This window comes from Amblyomma mixtum, chromosome 3 (genome assembly GCF_055824585.1).
Source record: "Amblyomma mixtum isolate Tamu chromosome 3, ASM5582458v1, whole genome shotgun sequence".
NCBI lineage: Eukaryota > Metazoa > Arthropoda > Arachnida > Ixodida > Ixodidae > Amblyomma > Amblyomma mixtum.
The window spans coordinates 404,271,327-404,288,513 of record NC_143014.1 but is presented as its reverse complement, the minus strand read 5'-3'; the positions used below and the strand labels follow the sequence as shown (position 1 = coordinate 404,288,513).

Below are 17,187 nucleotides of genomic sequence, written 5' to 3'. Positions count from 1 at the left end.
GGCTCCAAAAAGAGATGCGGAGATTTTGCGAACACGTCCTTAAAAAAACTTCATGAACGTCATAATGCACATATATGTCCTACATTGTCGCGCATACGTCGACTCCCACTCGCACCTCTCGCTGGTCAAAAAAAAAATTCCATATACAGGTCGACGCAACCCCCATCACCGCGCGATGGTATGACGCCGCGTGCTCAGCTCTAAGCAATAAACACGCAGCGATAAAATCGCAGAGCCAGTGAAGATAAACGGCGCTAAAACTGCGTCTTCGCGATAGGCCCGGCTGACTAGCGGCAAACCGAACCGCCAGCGGTTCAGTTGTTTAGAATTTTGGACACCTTGCCCTGGAATGCAACCGCCGGCGCGAGTGGGCCGGGTAAACGGCGCGCGAATATAATTTCGTTTACCGGAGCTAATTTAACAAACGAATTACGAACTCCTTACACGTGGAGCTGTGAGGGAATGGGCAGCGGGCTTTCTACCTGTCGTGCTCGCACCTCGCACGCAGCAGTTATGAAATTGCTTTGACTTGGCCTGGCCAGTTACGTGGTTACGTTGTTGAGAATGTGCGGGGTCGCAGCGGAGCACAAGAGAGAGACGACCAGCGTGGCAGGCTTCTAGTTCCGGACTGCCCGTGCCGGGCGTGCGCGCCCAGCACGCGCTGTTCATCTTTATTTTCCTCTAGCGCGGGAACGCCGATCTCAGCGCCAGCGCCGCCGGGCGCTACAGGGCCCCCCGCCTAGACGGAACGTCGGAATGTGCGCACGGTAAAAGAAAAGAGAGTAGAAGTGTCCAGTAAGTTCATGTCAGGAGCCGGGAAGAGCTGTCGGGTGGAGTGCGCGGGCTCAGGTGGACGAGCCTGGCTGCTGCGCAATGGGCGAATGATGCAGGGTGTCCAGCTGACAATGGACATCGGGGCAGGAGAGGCCATGATTGGGCCGGCACCGACTGTAGTGCTGCCCGCTGGCACAAGTGTCATCAGTGTCGGAACGTTGCAGCAGATGCCAATGGGAATCTGACGCGCCGAGTACACGATCACAAGCACAGGAGCGGGCGAAACAGCTCCATGGACTGAATGCAGCTGTGCTGCGACAACAGCAGCTGTAACAGTATTTGGCACAGGTGTGACTGTTGACACAACGGTGAGAGCCGTGACGATGGTGGAGGAAGTTGCGGGGCTCATTGTCAGGTGCTTGGGTGAAGCGGGATCGACAGTCTGGAGCGGTTGGCCAGGGATGATGCGCGTGTGAGCATGGTCGGCTGTAGGTGGCTGCAAAAAGGTTGTTGCAGTGACAGGCCGTGCAGCTGAGACTGCTACATCAGACGGCTGGCGGACAGCAAGAGACACAGCTGGTGGATGGACAGTTGCCGCACTACTCGGTGTGGGTAACTTGATCATTCGGTGCTGAAGGTTGCTCAAGTCAGGCACCAAAACAGGCGCTTGCTGCGACAGTGTCGAGTTGCCAGGGGCAGACGCCGAGAAGTGGGTGACAGTACCGAGGGTTTGGAGCGTGGCCCTTTGGGCAGGCGGTGTGGCTGCCTGGGTAGTGGAATTGGTATCTGACAGATGCTGTGGTGGCGGCTTCAACCTCACAGCAGAGGCCTGCAGAGCTGTTGACGGTAGTGACGAGGTAGGTGGAGATGCCGGAAGCCTCGGCACGGCTGCTGCCGCAGAGTTGTCCTTGGCTGCAGGAGGCTCTGGCGACAATGCCACTGAAGCGCAAGGAGGCAGAGCTAGAGACGCGGGTCGGATAGTAGTGGGAGCAGGGCGCGAGGCGGAGCTCGTGCGGATCCCACCTGGTGTGGCGTCAAGAGAGACAACCAGGCTGGAGACGCTGGACGGGAGTGGCGGCGATGCGGCGAGGGGCTGCTGAGGCGGGCCGGGTTCTGATGAAGGCTGCGTGGGAGCGAGCGAGGCCGGTGCAGGGCCAGAGGCTGGCGGCGGCGAAAATGGGTCCGCTGCGTCGTAGAGCGGCGGCGGAACGTAGTAGGCGCCGAAGTACGCCAAGACGGCCGCACGCAGCTCATCGTATGGCCGGCCGCCGAAAGCAGAGTAGGTGAGCCGACGCAGGAGGTCGGCCGGGAGGATGTCACAAAGGACTTCGTGTTTGAACGGCTGGATGGTGATGCCGTTCAGGTACATCGCAGCCTCCAGTTGGGCGAACCACCCGCCGACGCCTGCAGGCCGGAACGCCGGGAGCGGCGGGTCGAAACTTGGGTGCTGCCAGTACGCCATGCTGGAACGCCGCTGCGATAGAAGGCACGGTTCGCCAGGTCACCACTGTTGAGGGATGTGAGAGAGACGACCAGCGTGGCAGACTTCTAGTTCCGGACTGCCCGTGCCGGGCGTGCGCGCCCAGCACGCGCTGTTCATCTTTATTTTCCTCTAGCGCGGGAATGCCGATCTCAGCGCCAGCGCCGCCGGGCGCTACAACGTCTTCACAGTGGTAGAGTGTACTGGCTAACAGTGGTGCGGCTGGCGTCCCCTCGCTGCTCGCACCTTTCACAGCCATACACGGCAACGCGTTCGCGCCGTTCTTCCACAGCCTGCCTTGCGTGCGCCCGTGTGTACGCTGGTGCATTTTTTTCATATATGTTTGGGTAATAAATTGTGGGTGCGCAATTAAGCGAGGGCGCAAGTTATGCGAGTAAATAGGATAAGTTGGCCCCCTCGTTGGTTTGGCTGCGCAATTTTTCGAATTTTAAAATCCATCGGTTGGCGGGTATTGATTCATTTTGTTTTTGGTTCTGACATAGTATATTCGAGATTCTGCTGCACTGTTTTGACGGTTTGGTTGTGGCTATTAAAAAGTTATGCAGAACGAACTGAAAGGCTTTAGTTTCCTAAGCAAGTCCTGTCGCTCTAATTTATTTATTTATTTATTTATTTCATAATACTGCAGGCCACTGCTTGGCCCAAGCAGGAGTGAACATACAATGTTACATAACCAAAAGAATAAAGTTATTTAATATTAGCAGCACACGGAAACCAAAAGAATAAAACGAAAAGAATAAACTTATACAATGTTAGCAGCGCACGGATACCAAAAGAATAAAACCAAACGAATAAACTTATACAATATCAGCAGCACACGGATACAAAACATACATATTATCATTATTAGCAGGTAAGTAGACAATTTAACGCATCAGAAAAATTTTGCGAGGAAAAAACAGATTCCGGTAACGAATTCCAATCTTGCACTGTTCTAGGGAAAAAACTGTATTTAAAACTGTTAGTTTTGCCGAAAAGGGGAGTAAGTGAATGTTCACGAACGTTTCGAGTCCTTCTTACTAGAGGACGCTTAATGCACTCCGGAAGCTTCAGTTTATTTTTACCTGTTAAACTATTAAACAAGAATACCAATCTATTAATCTTTCGGCGGACTTCTAGTGTAGGAATGTTATTTGACATCATTAACTGCGATGGAGAGTCTTCCCTTTTGTATTTTCTGTATATAAACCTAACCGCTTTCCTATTTACTTTTTCAAGGACCATTATGTCCTTTTTCGTGTACGGGTCCCAAACGACTGAAGCATATTCAAGTAAAGACCGCACACAAGTTTCGTAGGCCAATTTTTTCAGGTGTGCTGGGGCAGTTTTTAGCTTTCTTCGTAAAACCCATAGCTTTCTTAATGCGGCTGTAGAAATATTAGTAATGTGTGACGACCATTTTAACTTATTGTCGAGTGTTACACCTAAATATTTATATTTCTCAACTTCCAAAATCCTATTACCGCGAAAAAGGTAAGGCAGCAAACTTGGAGACTTTTTTTCTAGTTATACGTAAGACAACAGTTTTTTCACTATTAAATTCCATAGCCCATTTAAGACACCATTCTTCAATGGCAGAAACTGCTTTTTGTACAGAGCTGCGGTCATATTCGGATGAAATTTGTTTAAACACAACACAGTCGTCTGCGAATAACTTAACAGAAACATCTTCAGGTACAACCGCAACTAAATCATTGACATATATTAAAAACAACAATGGCCCAAGCACACTTCCCTGGGGGACTCCTGATTGAACACTAACAACACTTGAAGCGATCTTATTAATTTCCACATATTGCCGTCTGTCTGTAAGGTATGCTTGAACCCACCGAATGATAAAAAAAGGCACACCCATACATTCCATCTTATAGAGAAGTTTGCCATGTGGCACCTTATCAAAGGCCTTGCTAAAATCAAAGAAAACCACGTCCGTTTGCCCGGACATATCAAGCACACGCGCAAAGTCGTGCACAGCCAGAACAGTCTGAGTAACTGTAGATAAACCCTGCCTAAACCCGTGTTGACAATCGGACAGAAGATTATGATCGATCAGGAACTTTCGCAGGTAGCCGGCTACAATGTGCTCCAACACCTTACACTGCATGTTATGGAAACGGGCCGATAATTTGAAACTGACAGTCGATCACCTTTTTTATACACAGGAACCACACGTGCTATTTTCCAATCTGAAGGAAGTTTTCCGCATGCTAATGATAGTTTAAAAATGTCTGTTAGGCAACCTGATATTTGTTCTGCGTATCGCCTCAAAAATACATTCGGAAGACCATCGGGTCCAGTGGATTTTTTAGTGTCCAGTTTCAAGAGCATCGCCAGGACACCCTCACGAGCCACTTCAATGCCCTTCTCTGGTGCAGCCGCTGTTTTTATTTCATATTCATCTAATTCTGAAAACACCTCGTAGAAATACTGATTAAAATTCTCAGCTATTTCGGCAGCGTCCGTGATAATCGTGTCGCTAACTTTTATTTTGGTAAGTGCATCTTTGGGTTTACTCAAGTGCCGCCAAAATTTCTGTGGATCAGACTTGAGAAACTCTGCTAAAGTGTGCGAAAATATTTAGTCCTGGCGCTGCTCACTTTTAATAACAGGTCATGTTTGATGTCTTTAAACAGCGGCGTTGACGTCCCATGCTTTTTACGATATCTCTTAAGTCTACGCTTAATATGTATAATTTCACGAGTAATCCATGGATGTTTCCGCTTTTTAAATGTTTTTCTGTCTGGAACGTAATCTTTAATACAATGCCTAAGCACATTAGCGAACCGTTGCCAAGAGCTTTCCACATCACATGTAATCACAAGATTTTCTTCAATATAGTCAATAATCGCCACATCGTCAGCTCGACTAAATTCCTTAACTGTAGCAATATCGAGCGCGTGTGTTTTTGACTTTTCAACTTTTTAGGAAAAAAAAACTAACTTATGATCAGATATACCGGGTTTAATTGTAACCGTTCCTTCTCTAAATCTTTCGCTAATGAACAGCAGGTCAAGAATTGATGTTTCGCGAGTGCATTCAGTAACTATTTGATCAAGACCAAGAGCAAGCATAACATCAAGGATAATATCGCTCGTTTGCGATAATCCAAAAGACAAATTGTTCCAATTTAGTAAAGGCAAATTAAAGTCACCCGTTACAATCACATTCTTGTTTCGTAACAACAACAATCGATCATACAATTTACTCAAGAAGCTTTCATCAGCATCTGGAGCACAATAAACCGCACACAAATGAAACGCTGTTTCCTTCACTTCGATTTTTAAAAAAGGCTTTCATGCTCAGCAATCTGGGTTTCGACGTCAACATCGACACAGGATTTAACAACAGCAACACCACCCCCTCTAGATCCTCGGTCCCGCCGATATAACCGATAACCTGGTGGGACGATGTCATCGTCACTGATTTGCTCGTGTAGCCAGGTTTCAGTTATGACGCACACGTGCGGATCCAAAGAGAGCAAACATTCTTCCAGTTTTTCTGTTTTGTTTACAACGCTTCTTGCATTGAAAGAAACTAACCGCACATCGGACGTATCTGTCCATTAACTTTCAGATAAAGATGTGGTGTTGCGTTCTATCAATGTCCTAGAGTTTAGAACAGCATCCCATTCATAGAACCGCCCATCAACCTTCAAACTTGTCATAAATCAAGGAAACCTTACTTCCAGCCTTTTTTTCAAGTTTTGCACTTTGCCAAAGATGCTTGCGTTTGCACAACGTTTCCACGCAGTAGTCATTATCGATTCTAATGTTTTCTCCTTTTAGTTTAGACACATTGCTCCAGACTGCTTGCTTTTCCCTATAGTCCTGAAAGTACATTATGACAGGGCGATTAGAAGAACTTTTCCCCATTCTATGAATTCGAGCTACAGATGAACACTGCACTCCCTTGTTTAGCGGAGAAAACATCATCGATAAGAGCTGCCGCGGTGGCTCAGTGGCTATGGTGCTCGGCTGCTGGCCCAAAAGACGCGGGTTCGATCCCGGCCGCGGCGGCTAGAATTTCTTTGGAGGAGAAATTCTAGAGGCCCGTGTGCTGTGCGATGTCAGTGCACGTTAAAGAACCCCAGGTGGTCGAAATTTCTGGAGCCCTTCACTACGGCGTCTCTCATAGCCTTAGTCACTTTGGGACGTTAAACCCCACAAAACCAACCAAAAACAACATCATCGATAACTTTCCTGCGCAAATCCGACTCTGATTCAATAGGATCATCCTGTATGCCAAAAACAATCAAATTTGATCTCCGACTTCTATCTTCTAGATCTTCAAGCCTGGCTTGATGCCGTGTAAGTGCATCCTGCACACCATTCAAAGCTGTGCTTATATTTTCAATGTCATCTGTTTTCATCCGCAGCTCTTTTACGTTTGCCTCTATGTTACTTAAGCGATCACCAAAGTTGCCCAGTGCTCTTTCTGTAGCCTCTAAATGAAGCCTAATGTCTTTCTGCCCCTCAATGAGTGTCTGAAACATTTCATCAACTGTTGGACCTGGATTCATCTCTATATCTCCACAAATAAGCAGCATACATGAGCAATAGCAGCTATAGGCACAGTTCAGACACGTGCGTGGGCACATCAAGAGAACAAGAAACCAATCGTCAGATCGTATGGTGCAAACATAACTAACCTGTACCAGGAAAAGACGTAGCATTTTGAGCACCTTGCTTGCAGCGCTTTCGCCGCGCCCACTGAAGACGGACGGGTGTGGTGCCGAATTTATAGGGCCAAGGGTCGATGACGTCACGGTCGACAACGTCCGATATCCATGCACCTGTGGCGTCCCCACGGCGACGGTGCTGCCCGATGTGTTATCTTTGATGACCAATTCTTCTGTTGTGGCTTGATGAAGCTTGGCGATAGTCTGCGAAGGTGCATGCGTACTTGACAGCAGCAGGACCTGTACCAGGAAAAGACGTAGCATTTTGAGCACCTTGCTTGCAGCACTTTCGCCGCGCCCCCTCTCAGCACATTGTTCGTGACAGAATCAGGCGAACAGTGCAGGTCTTTTTTCCTTATAGCTCTCACTGGCATGATACAATTAAGTGGATTGAGGGGCACAAATTTTGGTATCAAACCTATTTGTACACTTGTTTCTGTGGTGAGCGAGCTGACACTTGTTGCTGGTTTTGTTTTTAAGGTTTAACGGCAATATCTTTGTATTCTATATGGCAGTAGCTAGTTCTAGTCCACTTTGCTTCTAGTCATTATATTTACTGCAAGCCAATTGCCATCTGTGATCCATTTTTCACTTGTTTTCTCTGATACATCCAGTAGTAAACCAGTCTGAAACAGTTTACCGTAATTGTCTTGGCTAATGCTTTACCACTAGTGTCATAGTCACATATGTGGTGTTTTTGGAGTGAAGTGCTCTGGGTTTGTTTAATACAAATAAAACTATCCCCATTATGTTTTGTTTTTCTGAACTGAAATTATTAATAGCCAATGTACTGCAACTACTGTTCGTAATAGCTGCCACATCTCTTTTTTTTTATGAACCCTAGCAAAAATTCAGGGGGCACTTTGACTGTCTAAAGTACGTAGAGGCGGAAGCGTTTTCTGCACCACTTTGACTGCTTCTGTGGCACTGATGGGGTCACATATAATTGAGTACTAATTACTAAGTGATGAGAAACCATTTAATTAATGGTTAATTACTGATTAATGCTGGAATACTAATTAACTGCTAATTAATGACGCTTAAGCTTTGCCATTAGGAGTGGAACAGCGCTGCCAGGGAGTCGATGGAATGCTACCGATGCCTTGCCCTTTCAACGCAACGCTTTTTGAGGAAAGGAATTCTCTGTCATCTCGGTGGACACCTGAACCGCACCGTAGAGGAAGGGAGGAAGTGGGAGTGAAAGAAGAAAGAGAAAGAGGGCCGTAATGAAGAAAATGAAAATTGTATTTGAGGAAAGGAAATTACACAGTAACTGTCTCACATATCTCGGGAGGCAGGGAGGCACTTCAGGGAGGCACTTCACAAAATTCAGGGAGACACTTTTTTGACCTAAAATGTGGTCACTGATGTGTGGTTAAGATGTTAAGCTTCGCCTCTAAGAGTGGAACGAGACAGCGTCTTTCAACGCTGCCGGGGAGTCCATAGAACGCCATCGCCCATTCGGTTCTACGCCTCGCTCGTCGGTAAATTGATTTTTGAGGAAAGGAAATGTATCTGTGTCTCATATCTCGGTGGACACCTAAACCCCGCCGGAAGGGAAGGGAGGAGGATGGCAGTGAGCGAAGACACCGTATTCACTAGACGCGCCTTTGTTCATTCCAAACCATCGAGCTGGCGTGGCGGAGTGGATAGCATGCTCGTCTCGCACTCCGAAGACCGGGGTTCGATTCCCAAGCTCGACCAATTTCCTACTCGGTTTTATTTATTTATATGGCCTGACTAGAAATGTTAATTAGGCTAATTGGGTAATTAAGCAATTAACTAAGCTCAGTCCCACTTACTTGGAGCATCACTATTCGATCCCTTCAATTGGTTGCATGGTTACTAGCCAAAGTATAATTGGCCCCGTTTGAAATTCGCGCACTGTGACGTCACGACCATTTCGACCAACTGAAAAGCGTGACATTTCTGTCGACAACTGCTGCTTACAACGATGGGACATTAAAGGCTTCCGCCTTAATATCTTCAGACCAATTGCTGTCCTTTTAATTAATTCGGGCCTGTGGGATCCGTGATCATTTTCTATGTAGTTTTTGGACTAGTTGCAAACAAAATTGCTCTCAGTTGCATTTAAATGTCGCCAGTCTGCTCCAAAAGTGCTCCGAAATAGCCTAAAAAGTGCTCCAAACCTGATCCAAAGTAGGGATTTTGCTGCTCCAAAGCTGCTCCAAAATAACACTTTTGGTGCTCCCGTGCCTGCTCCAAAAAGCTGGAGCCTGCTTCCACCCCGGATAGTGAATGTATGGAATCTTTCCACTTCAATGAAATTGGCATCCTTTTCCAGCTTAGTCTTCAACGTGTTCAGACATGACTACTCGATAATTACAGCAACTTATTAGAAATTCTAGCTTATAGGCTGCTGGATCTCTATGCAGGCTGCACTGCTGGGACGATCAGGAAACCAAACTGAAGTTTGGCGGCATGACTAAGGCTCTTCTGCTTTTTAAAAGGAGCGACAGCTAGATGGGCTCTCTCTCGGGGGTTCCATGAAGCAGCGCTAGTAGACAACTTGCCTATCTCTGCCATGTTTTCTGCGGACGATTGAAAGGGCACTCAGTGAGCTCATTTCATGTGCTGCTATGCTGGGGTTCGTGCACCTTTTAGTCTCTTACTCAGAAGTTTATCCTTCGAGCTTTTGCACGGCAAGCATGCAGTTTATTTTATTATTTATTTTCAGTACACCCTGCAGCACCAAAGCTTTATAGCAGGGGAGTGGGTACAATGTTAAAGTGACGAGCAGTTGAATAAAATCACATGAGATAAAGAACAAAGGGGGAGTGAGGGTTGACAAAGGAGCAATGTAGACAGATAAATTAAACAAATAATATACAACCAAAGAAGCAGCAGTGCATTTGTTCAACTAATATTTGAAAGAACAGTTAAATCACAAATCATTGAATAGCCATAAAAATACATCACGATGAGCACTCGCAGCTCCAATTGGCAGCTTGTTCCGGTGAGAAATAGTATGTATAGGATACCACATCGGCTGAAGAAGCAGCTATCGCACTGATATCCAAGAATAGCAAGGAAACGATTATGTCCGACTCATACGTAGCGGTACGTAGTTATATTAGGGGCCGTGTGGGCGTTCCATGTTGGAACATTTTCGAAACGTCCAATCCCCAGAATGTCCCGATGGTCTGGACACTAGGGCACCTCTCAACGACGGCCAATGGGGTGGCCAACACAGCTGCTCAAGCTGCCCTCCTCCAAGCATCTGGCACGCAGCCTCTCTCTGACACCATTAACGATGCCTCACCTTTACTAAGCTACGCTGAAACTAAAGATTACGATAAGATTATTACAAGGAAATATTTTCTAGCTCACAAAAGCCGTAGCGAATTTGAAGAACACATCATCCGGCGGCTACAAACTGTCCAATCCCTACTTTATGAGCTAATGGTATCAAGACATATGCGATTCATTCTGCCCCTTCTGTGGAGCACCTGGCACACTATTTCACACAGTTTGGGAATGTCAAGAAAACCCAGAGCTGGGCAGCAATCTTGATCCAACATGTCGCTGTCCTCTCGACCAGAATTCATTAGGACTTGGGAGAGTATAGAGCACACTTCAAAAATATTCACTGCCGCGAAAAAAAAAAGGCAGCCAGAATGTCGTCAGAACTCCATAAGTTCAAAAGAAAATTTGAATTTCCAACACTTTGCACATAAGCACTTAATTTTTGGCGCAAAAAAATCACCGCTTAAGTCAGAATGGCACCTTTTAAATGTGCATAAGGTTTCGCTTTTTGGCGTTGCAAAGAGCACTTTTTGTGGTTTCTATGCAGAAATCACCCCTGGCTGCCCTGATTATGTCCCTTCTGCGACGCCGTATCTTCAAGTCTCGTCGGGACTGGAAGAAAGACTGCATTATTACAGCCGGCTCCTCGAGTGGGAAAGGCTGAAAAAGCAGTAAGTAAAGTATAAAATAACTAGTTTTTTTGTGCATGTCAAGGGATGACACATCGCATCGGCATGTACTGAATCCGCTTGTCTCAAGGGTAAGGGAGGAGACATTCAGTGCTCCTTGACCGCTGCTAAAGTGGTGTATTGAGCTCCCACTCACAGACCGACATTCGACAAATAAAGGCTATAACTGGACACGCTAAATTTGCATGATGGCCTTTTGTGATTAGTAGTAGGTGCAAAGTCGCGTGGACAACCTCAGCACACGATACATATAGATCCCATATTAAAATTAAATTTCTGGTGGCCGATTTTTTTTCTATTGTTTGAGCAGACAATGGCATGATATATATTAATATCTCAGGAACTAATTGGCCTAGAAATGAACACATTGCATATTAGAAATCAGCAGAAAAAACTGAATAAGTTTGTGCAGTTTCATTGCATTTGGTCTGTAAATAAAAAAATGTTTCAAGACCCATGTCCCCCCTTAATGTGCACTGACATCGCACAGTAAACGGCCCTGCAGAATTTCGCCTCCATCGAAATTCAACCGTCGCGGCCGGGATCGAACCCGCATGTTTCATGTCAGCAGCTGAGCGCCGTAACCACTGAGCCACTGCGGTGGTTCAAAAGTTGTTTTTTAGGGGTAAAGTATGGCTTTTGTGGTCTAGTGTCACCATTGTTGGCAGACACTAGAAAGCTGATGTATTGTCTTGGGTAGTGTGCTGGGTAACTAATTTGCACGTGTGTTCGAATACACACGTGCACGTGTGTTCGAATAGTGTTCTAATTGCTTTTTCATTCTCTTATTGCTTTTTCTCGTCTTTAATACCGTCTTGGTTTTTGTGTTCTTATGTCTTGGCAGTGTGGGACGCGGCCATGGGGAATCGTTCCCTGAATGAAGAAGTGGGGACCATTCTCCGGTCCATTCTTACAAGCGAGAAGTTGGGAATTCTTTTGCGCCGGCTCGACGGTAAGCGTCCACACGAGGTTTTTGCACTGAAGTAAAATTGAGCCGTTTGTGTCTTTCTGAGCAGTCGCTGTCGGGGACCGTTCGATTCGTGGCGTCGCGGTGATTTCGAAAATTTTGTTCAGCTTACTTGACACGCTGGCGTGCGCTCTTGCAGAGGCTTGAAAGTTCTGAATTGAATGCGTCGTTGAATGACGGCGCAAAAGACGCCGACTTGAGACGCGCCCGCGTACGGTCCTTCTGACTGCGGCCAATGTCAAGTTTTCACGTACTGCATACGACATATCTTATTTGTCAAAACCTTTTCGGGGAGTTTTTTTTTTTTCATTTTATTTCCTCTTTGCTTGCTTATCTGCAGTTGGCAGATAGGGCGAGTTTAGTCTCGGTCATGCAGTGGTTCATTGTGGCAGGCTGTTGATATCAGTACAGGAAGTGATTTCTTTTTTTGGTGCTGCCTGGGCTCTGTGGATTGTGTATCTGAAGGCGAAAAAGATACATAATATACAGCGTAAACGAAAGCTTGCAGTGTTCTGTGTGCCTTTGCGGCTTTCATACTTCTTTTATCAGTTCGTGGAAGCTAATAGGGGCCTGTTGGCTTGCATATAGTGTACTGCTTGGCTTGAAGCCAGCCTGTCTTGCTTTCCGGTCAGTATACTAGTCAAGTGCTATTCAGCACTGGTGTGGTCACACCTAGACTACTCGTAGTTGCCCATTTTGGTGGCTAGGTTGCTGTGACATTTGGCTGTTAATCCCAGGATCACAGAATCGAATTCCGGCTGCTGCGGCTGTGTTTTGATAGAGGTGAAGTGCAAAAATATCCTGTTGCGTGCGTTGCCAGCGCAATAAATATCCCCCACATAACCTATATTAATCCAGATTCCTCCACCACGGCTTCATTGCCCACGTGTTGCTTCGGAGCGTTATATGCATACCTGCCAACTCTTCCGAATTTCCCGTGAAATGTACGAATTTCGACCAGTCTTGCGATTTTACGAATATTACTTGAAATTTTACGAAAAATATATTATTTGTGAAAAAAAATGTGACAATGTATTAAAACTACACTCTGGTACCGTGCGGCGCCACGAGAGGCAATACGTGTTTGTTTGCCCTCGCGCGATCATCATCACCATCAGCAGCTGGAACGTTGTAGTGACTTTTATCGTCTACTATTGGGGCCGCGAATCCATATCCAAAACTCGGTAGCACCTCCGCTAAGCCTTTGCCAACCTGTTGCCTTTGTGCGCGCGGGCAGTGCTGTTTGGACTTCTTGTGTTGGCCTCGCCTTTCGTGCCATCAGCTACCGCGTCCGACAGTGCGACTCCCGTGTTTTCTGTAGCGGCGTAGCATTACAATGGCGGGCTCAAAGCCGCGAGAGTACTTTCAAGTGTTTTTGAAGTGGTTCACATTGGAATTTCCGTGCTTCGTGCCGTCGAAGAAAGGTGAGAAGTTTGGATTTTGCACCACGTGTGCGTGTGACGTGAACATTTCACATGGTGGCAAGTCTGACATTAAGGTCCACATCGCTTCGAAAAAGCACCAGGGATACGTGCGAGCCGCGGACAGCCAGCCAAGCCTGACAAGTTTTGTACGCAGCGACAGCGACCTCAGTGTGATTCGCGCAGAATGCCTCTTCACGGCGTTTTTAGTAGAGCACAACATCCCGCTGAGTGTCAGCGATCATGCTGGACCGGTTTTCGGGAAGATGTTCCCGAGGTGCGAAGAAGCCAAACGCTACGCCTGTGGACGAACAAAGACAACTGCAATTTTTCGGGAAATGGCCGCCAGCACGGAGACTCCTTTGCTGGATGCCTTAAAAGAACAGTTATTTTTGATCGCTGTGGATGGCAGTAACAATAGAGATACACAGCTTTACCCTATTGTTGCGATATATTTCGTTAAAGAGACTAGGAGAATTGAAAGCCGCCTTTTTGCCTCTGGACAATCAAAGGGGAAGCGAGCGGCCACAAGATTGGAAAGCTGATTCTGGCCGAGATCAAGTCCCGGAATTTGCCTCTTGAAAACCTACTGGCTCTGTCTTCGGAGAGTGCCAATGTCATGGTCGGCAAAAAAACAGCGTCTCTACAGTATTGAGAGAGGCTCAACCAGCTTTGATTGGGGTTGGTTGCCCGTGCCATCTCATCAACTTGGCCGCCCAAAAAGGAGCTTCATGTCTTCCTGTAAAGGTTGATGAGGCTTTGAGTGATATTTTTTTTTATCTGGAGAAAAGCTTGAAAAGGAAAGATCGACTTAAAGAGTTCCAAAAGATGCATGATGTCTAGGTCAGGAAGGTTTTGAATAGGGGTGTGCGAATATTCGAAATTTTTGAATATAATTCGAATATATTTATAGTATTCGTATTTGATTCGAAATGTAAGTATTCGTGTTTCGAATATTCGATCCGCCGCGAATATTCCTACCCAGCCGAATATTCTATTGCGAGCACCGGCGTTCATTTCGGTCCGCAAGTCCTATCAAAAGAGACAGCAATATAGCGGCGCTCAGAGGAATGCGTAACGTTGGGCCATGCAGTTGCTGACTATGCTGGTGAGCTTCTTTGTGGCTATGCCTGCGAAGCTAGTATAGTCAGAGCTCTGCACGAAATACCTCTCAATACGTGCCAGTTCAGTGCCAAGTGAGAGGGCATTTTTGTGGCTGGAGAAGTCTCTTCAGCTAGAAGGGAACTAGCTACTTCTGCCTGACCGTGTGGAGCAGCCGGTTTTCCTTCACGACAACCTTTTATGTTCATCCCAGCAACGCGCTTTTGTACTTATGGCAAGCTAGCCTTAATCAATGCTGTGTACTAGCCATCTTCTCTGATATTTCCACTCTTCTATGAATAATGTTCGAGACTTTGATACTTTTTGTGCAGCCACACACATCTTTTGTGTTCATTTCATCACTGATAGTTGAACTGTGATGTTCTTGGGTGCTCAAATGTTTTGTAGTGGTTAAATGCATCTGTCCTTGATTATTCGATATTCGATTTGATATTCGGAACCAAGTATTCGTGTTCGATTCGTATTCAAAAAATTTGATATTCGCACACCCCTAGTTTTGAAGCATTTGCAGACACGTTGGCTGTCTTTGGGGAAGTGTTTGAAAAGGCTGCTCAACCAGTGGAAACCACTTCTTAGCTTTTTTTTTATCAGAAACAAAGCAGTGCAACAAGCAGAGCTTGTTTTTAGAGCCTTACCAGATTCCAAAGACTTTTTCACAAACCCCCAAAACTCTGCACCAACACCAAAGTCTGCTGCACACCTTCCCAAGACTGCTGCAGACCTCGGAAAGAAACACGCCGACGGTGATGGACTCTCTCTAAAGAGAAAAGGAGCTCACTCTGGACCTCAAGCAAAGAAACTGAAACTTCATGCCGAGGAATCTGGAGAAGCCACCCACGTGACCCGTGAAGAGCGCCTGTTTCTTTTTTTGTCATCGGAGCTAAGCAGGGCATACAGTCTTTTTCTCCAAACTGTAATACCACTTTTTGAGAAGACAAACTGCCTTCTTCAGGCACAGGCTCGTCAGATTCATGTACTGAGGGCCCTCTTAAACCACCTTTTCGAGGACCTCCTGACTAGATTTGTGCGCCCAGGTGTTCTCAAGGGATGTCATTCATTGCTGGCAGTTGCCTATGGAGCTGAGGAGAACCAAAAAGATGATGAAGACATAGTCATTGGCAGCACAACCTACTCTGTAGTTGAGACGCTGAGCACAAATGAGAGAGAGCAGTTCTTCTCTGCCGTACGTCTCTACTTCACAGTAGCATGTGATTATATTCGCCACAAGTTTCCTCTAGAAGACGCCAACCTCAAAATGGTTGAAGTTGCTCAAGTGCAGAGTCTAGAAACTGCTTCATTCAGCAGCGTACGTCATTTTATTATGACGTTCCCTGCTATTCTGCCCCAGTGGAGTGGCGAATCAAGAGAAGAGGCAGTCGACGGACTTGAAGTAGAGTTTGCCAACTTGCAGGCATACAAGGTTCCAGCAGACATATTGAATGAGCCAAGGTGCGACGTGCAGTGGTCACAATTGGGAAATGTTAAAGATATCGACGGATCGCTCAGATTTAGCAGAATTTCAGTGGTTATGCTGGGCATCCTCTCCATTCCCCACAGCAATGCTGAATGCGAGAGGATATTCAGCACTGTCAACAAAACTCCAACGGAGTTTCGCTCATCTGTCTGTGAGAAAACACTCGAAAGCCTGCTGATGGTGAAAGGGCACCAGAGTGGAACATGCTTTGAGCAAACTTACACAGAGAAGTTTCTCAAGCAGGCAAAGTCTGCAACAGCAAAATCATTGCAAAAATAAATTGTAATCCAATGGGCCGATGGAGTTTTCGCTCATTACTCTCTCTCCAAAACACTGATTTCACTTGCGGATGTGAAATGTGAGTAAGCTTGCCCCAAAAGCTAAATCGTAGAAACTTCAAAAAAAAAAAAAACGTGCTGCACCCCCCCCCCCTCCGCCGCCACTGCCGCGACGGTTTTACGAATTTCCACATGGTCAGGTTGGCAGGTATGCCGTTGAGACTGAGACCACTATCTCCACACTCTCTAAGGGTGGGAGGAAGGGTGAAAAGAGGTGACATTGGCGAAGATGCGTTCAATGAAGGCGGAGGTTTTAGGACTCTAACCATGCTTGCAGACATCATTTCATACAGTTTTTAGTGGTGGCCCCAATGATTATACATCGGGATTGGAAGGTATTTAGACACGAGATATACAAGTATCTAAGTGTACGCACAAATCGTGGGGTAACTGACTGTGACGCCGGCCACAGAAATTAATGAAAATGTTATGAGAAATGCTCTCTCATGAATGAAAGGGTGCTCCCGGATACAATACACAGTAATTGATTCGAGCGTTCTTAAAAAATGCAGTGGTTCTGGGCACGTCGTTGGCAGATGTTAGTAGCTAAGATCCGGCAGACATCCTGTGCTTGTTATTTAGCAGAGTGAAGTGCAAGGTTGCTCCAGGCGCCAGTTGCAGTACGAGTAGTGAAAGGAATAAGGGTTGGACAAGAATGCGGGGCGGGAGGGGGTGGATTTTCGGAAGCATGCAAAGTGACCAGGATCACTTGGTGTGGAAAGCATCTGAACCAGAGTGGGGACAATAGTGAGGTACAATTCATTTCAGGTGCCTAACCTCTGTTATAGCTTGACTACTTGGAGGAGAAGAATCTAGCCCCTCGCTAAATTTTAAAAAGAAAAAAGTTAGGAAATGCAGGGAGAGTGGACTTGGGATAGCATGGAGCGCACTTCAGAAATATTCACTGCCGCGAAAAAAAAAGGCAGCCAGAATGACGTCGGAACTCCATAAGTTAA

At 46.3% G+C, this 17,187-nt stretch overlaps 1 protein-coding gene across 15 annotated transcripts in view; it reads left to right on the top strand.

Moving 5' to 3' along the window:
* Positions 1–17,187, top strand: part of LOC149357439 (uncharacterized) — a 478,435-nt gene that overhangs the window by 22,784 nt on the left and 438,464 nt on the right. For all 15 annotated transcript variants that reach the window (XR_016291828.1, XR_016291830.1, XR_016291829.1 and 12 more), the window contains 2 exons: positions 10,768–10,891; positions 11,754–11,861. Coding sequence is in view for 12 of the 15 variants with exons in the window: in XM_089584682.1 (XP_089440808.1) it covers position 10,891; positions 11,754–11,861 (109 nt within the window). In the remaining 3 variants the exon portion in view is untranslated. The remainder of the gene's footprint in view (positions 1–10,767; positions 10,892–11,753; positions 11,862–17,187) is intronic.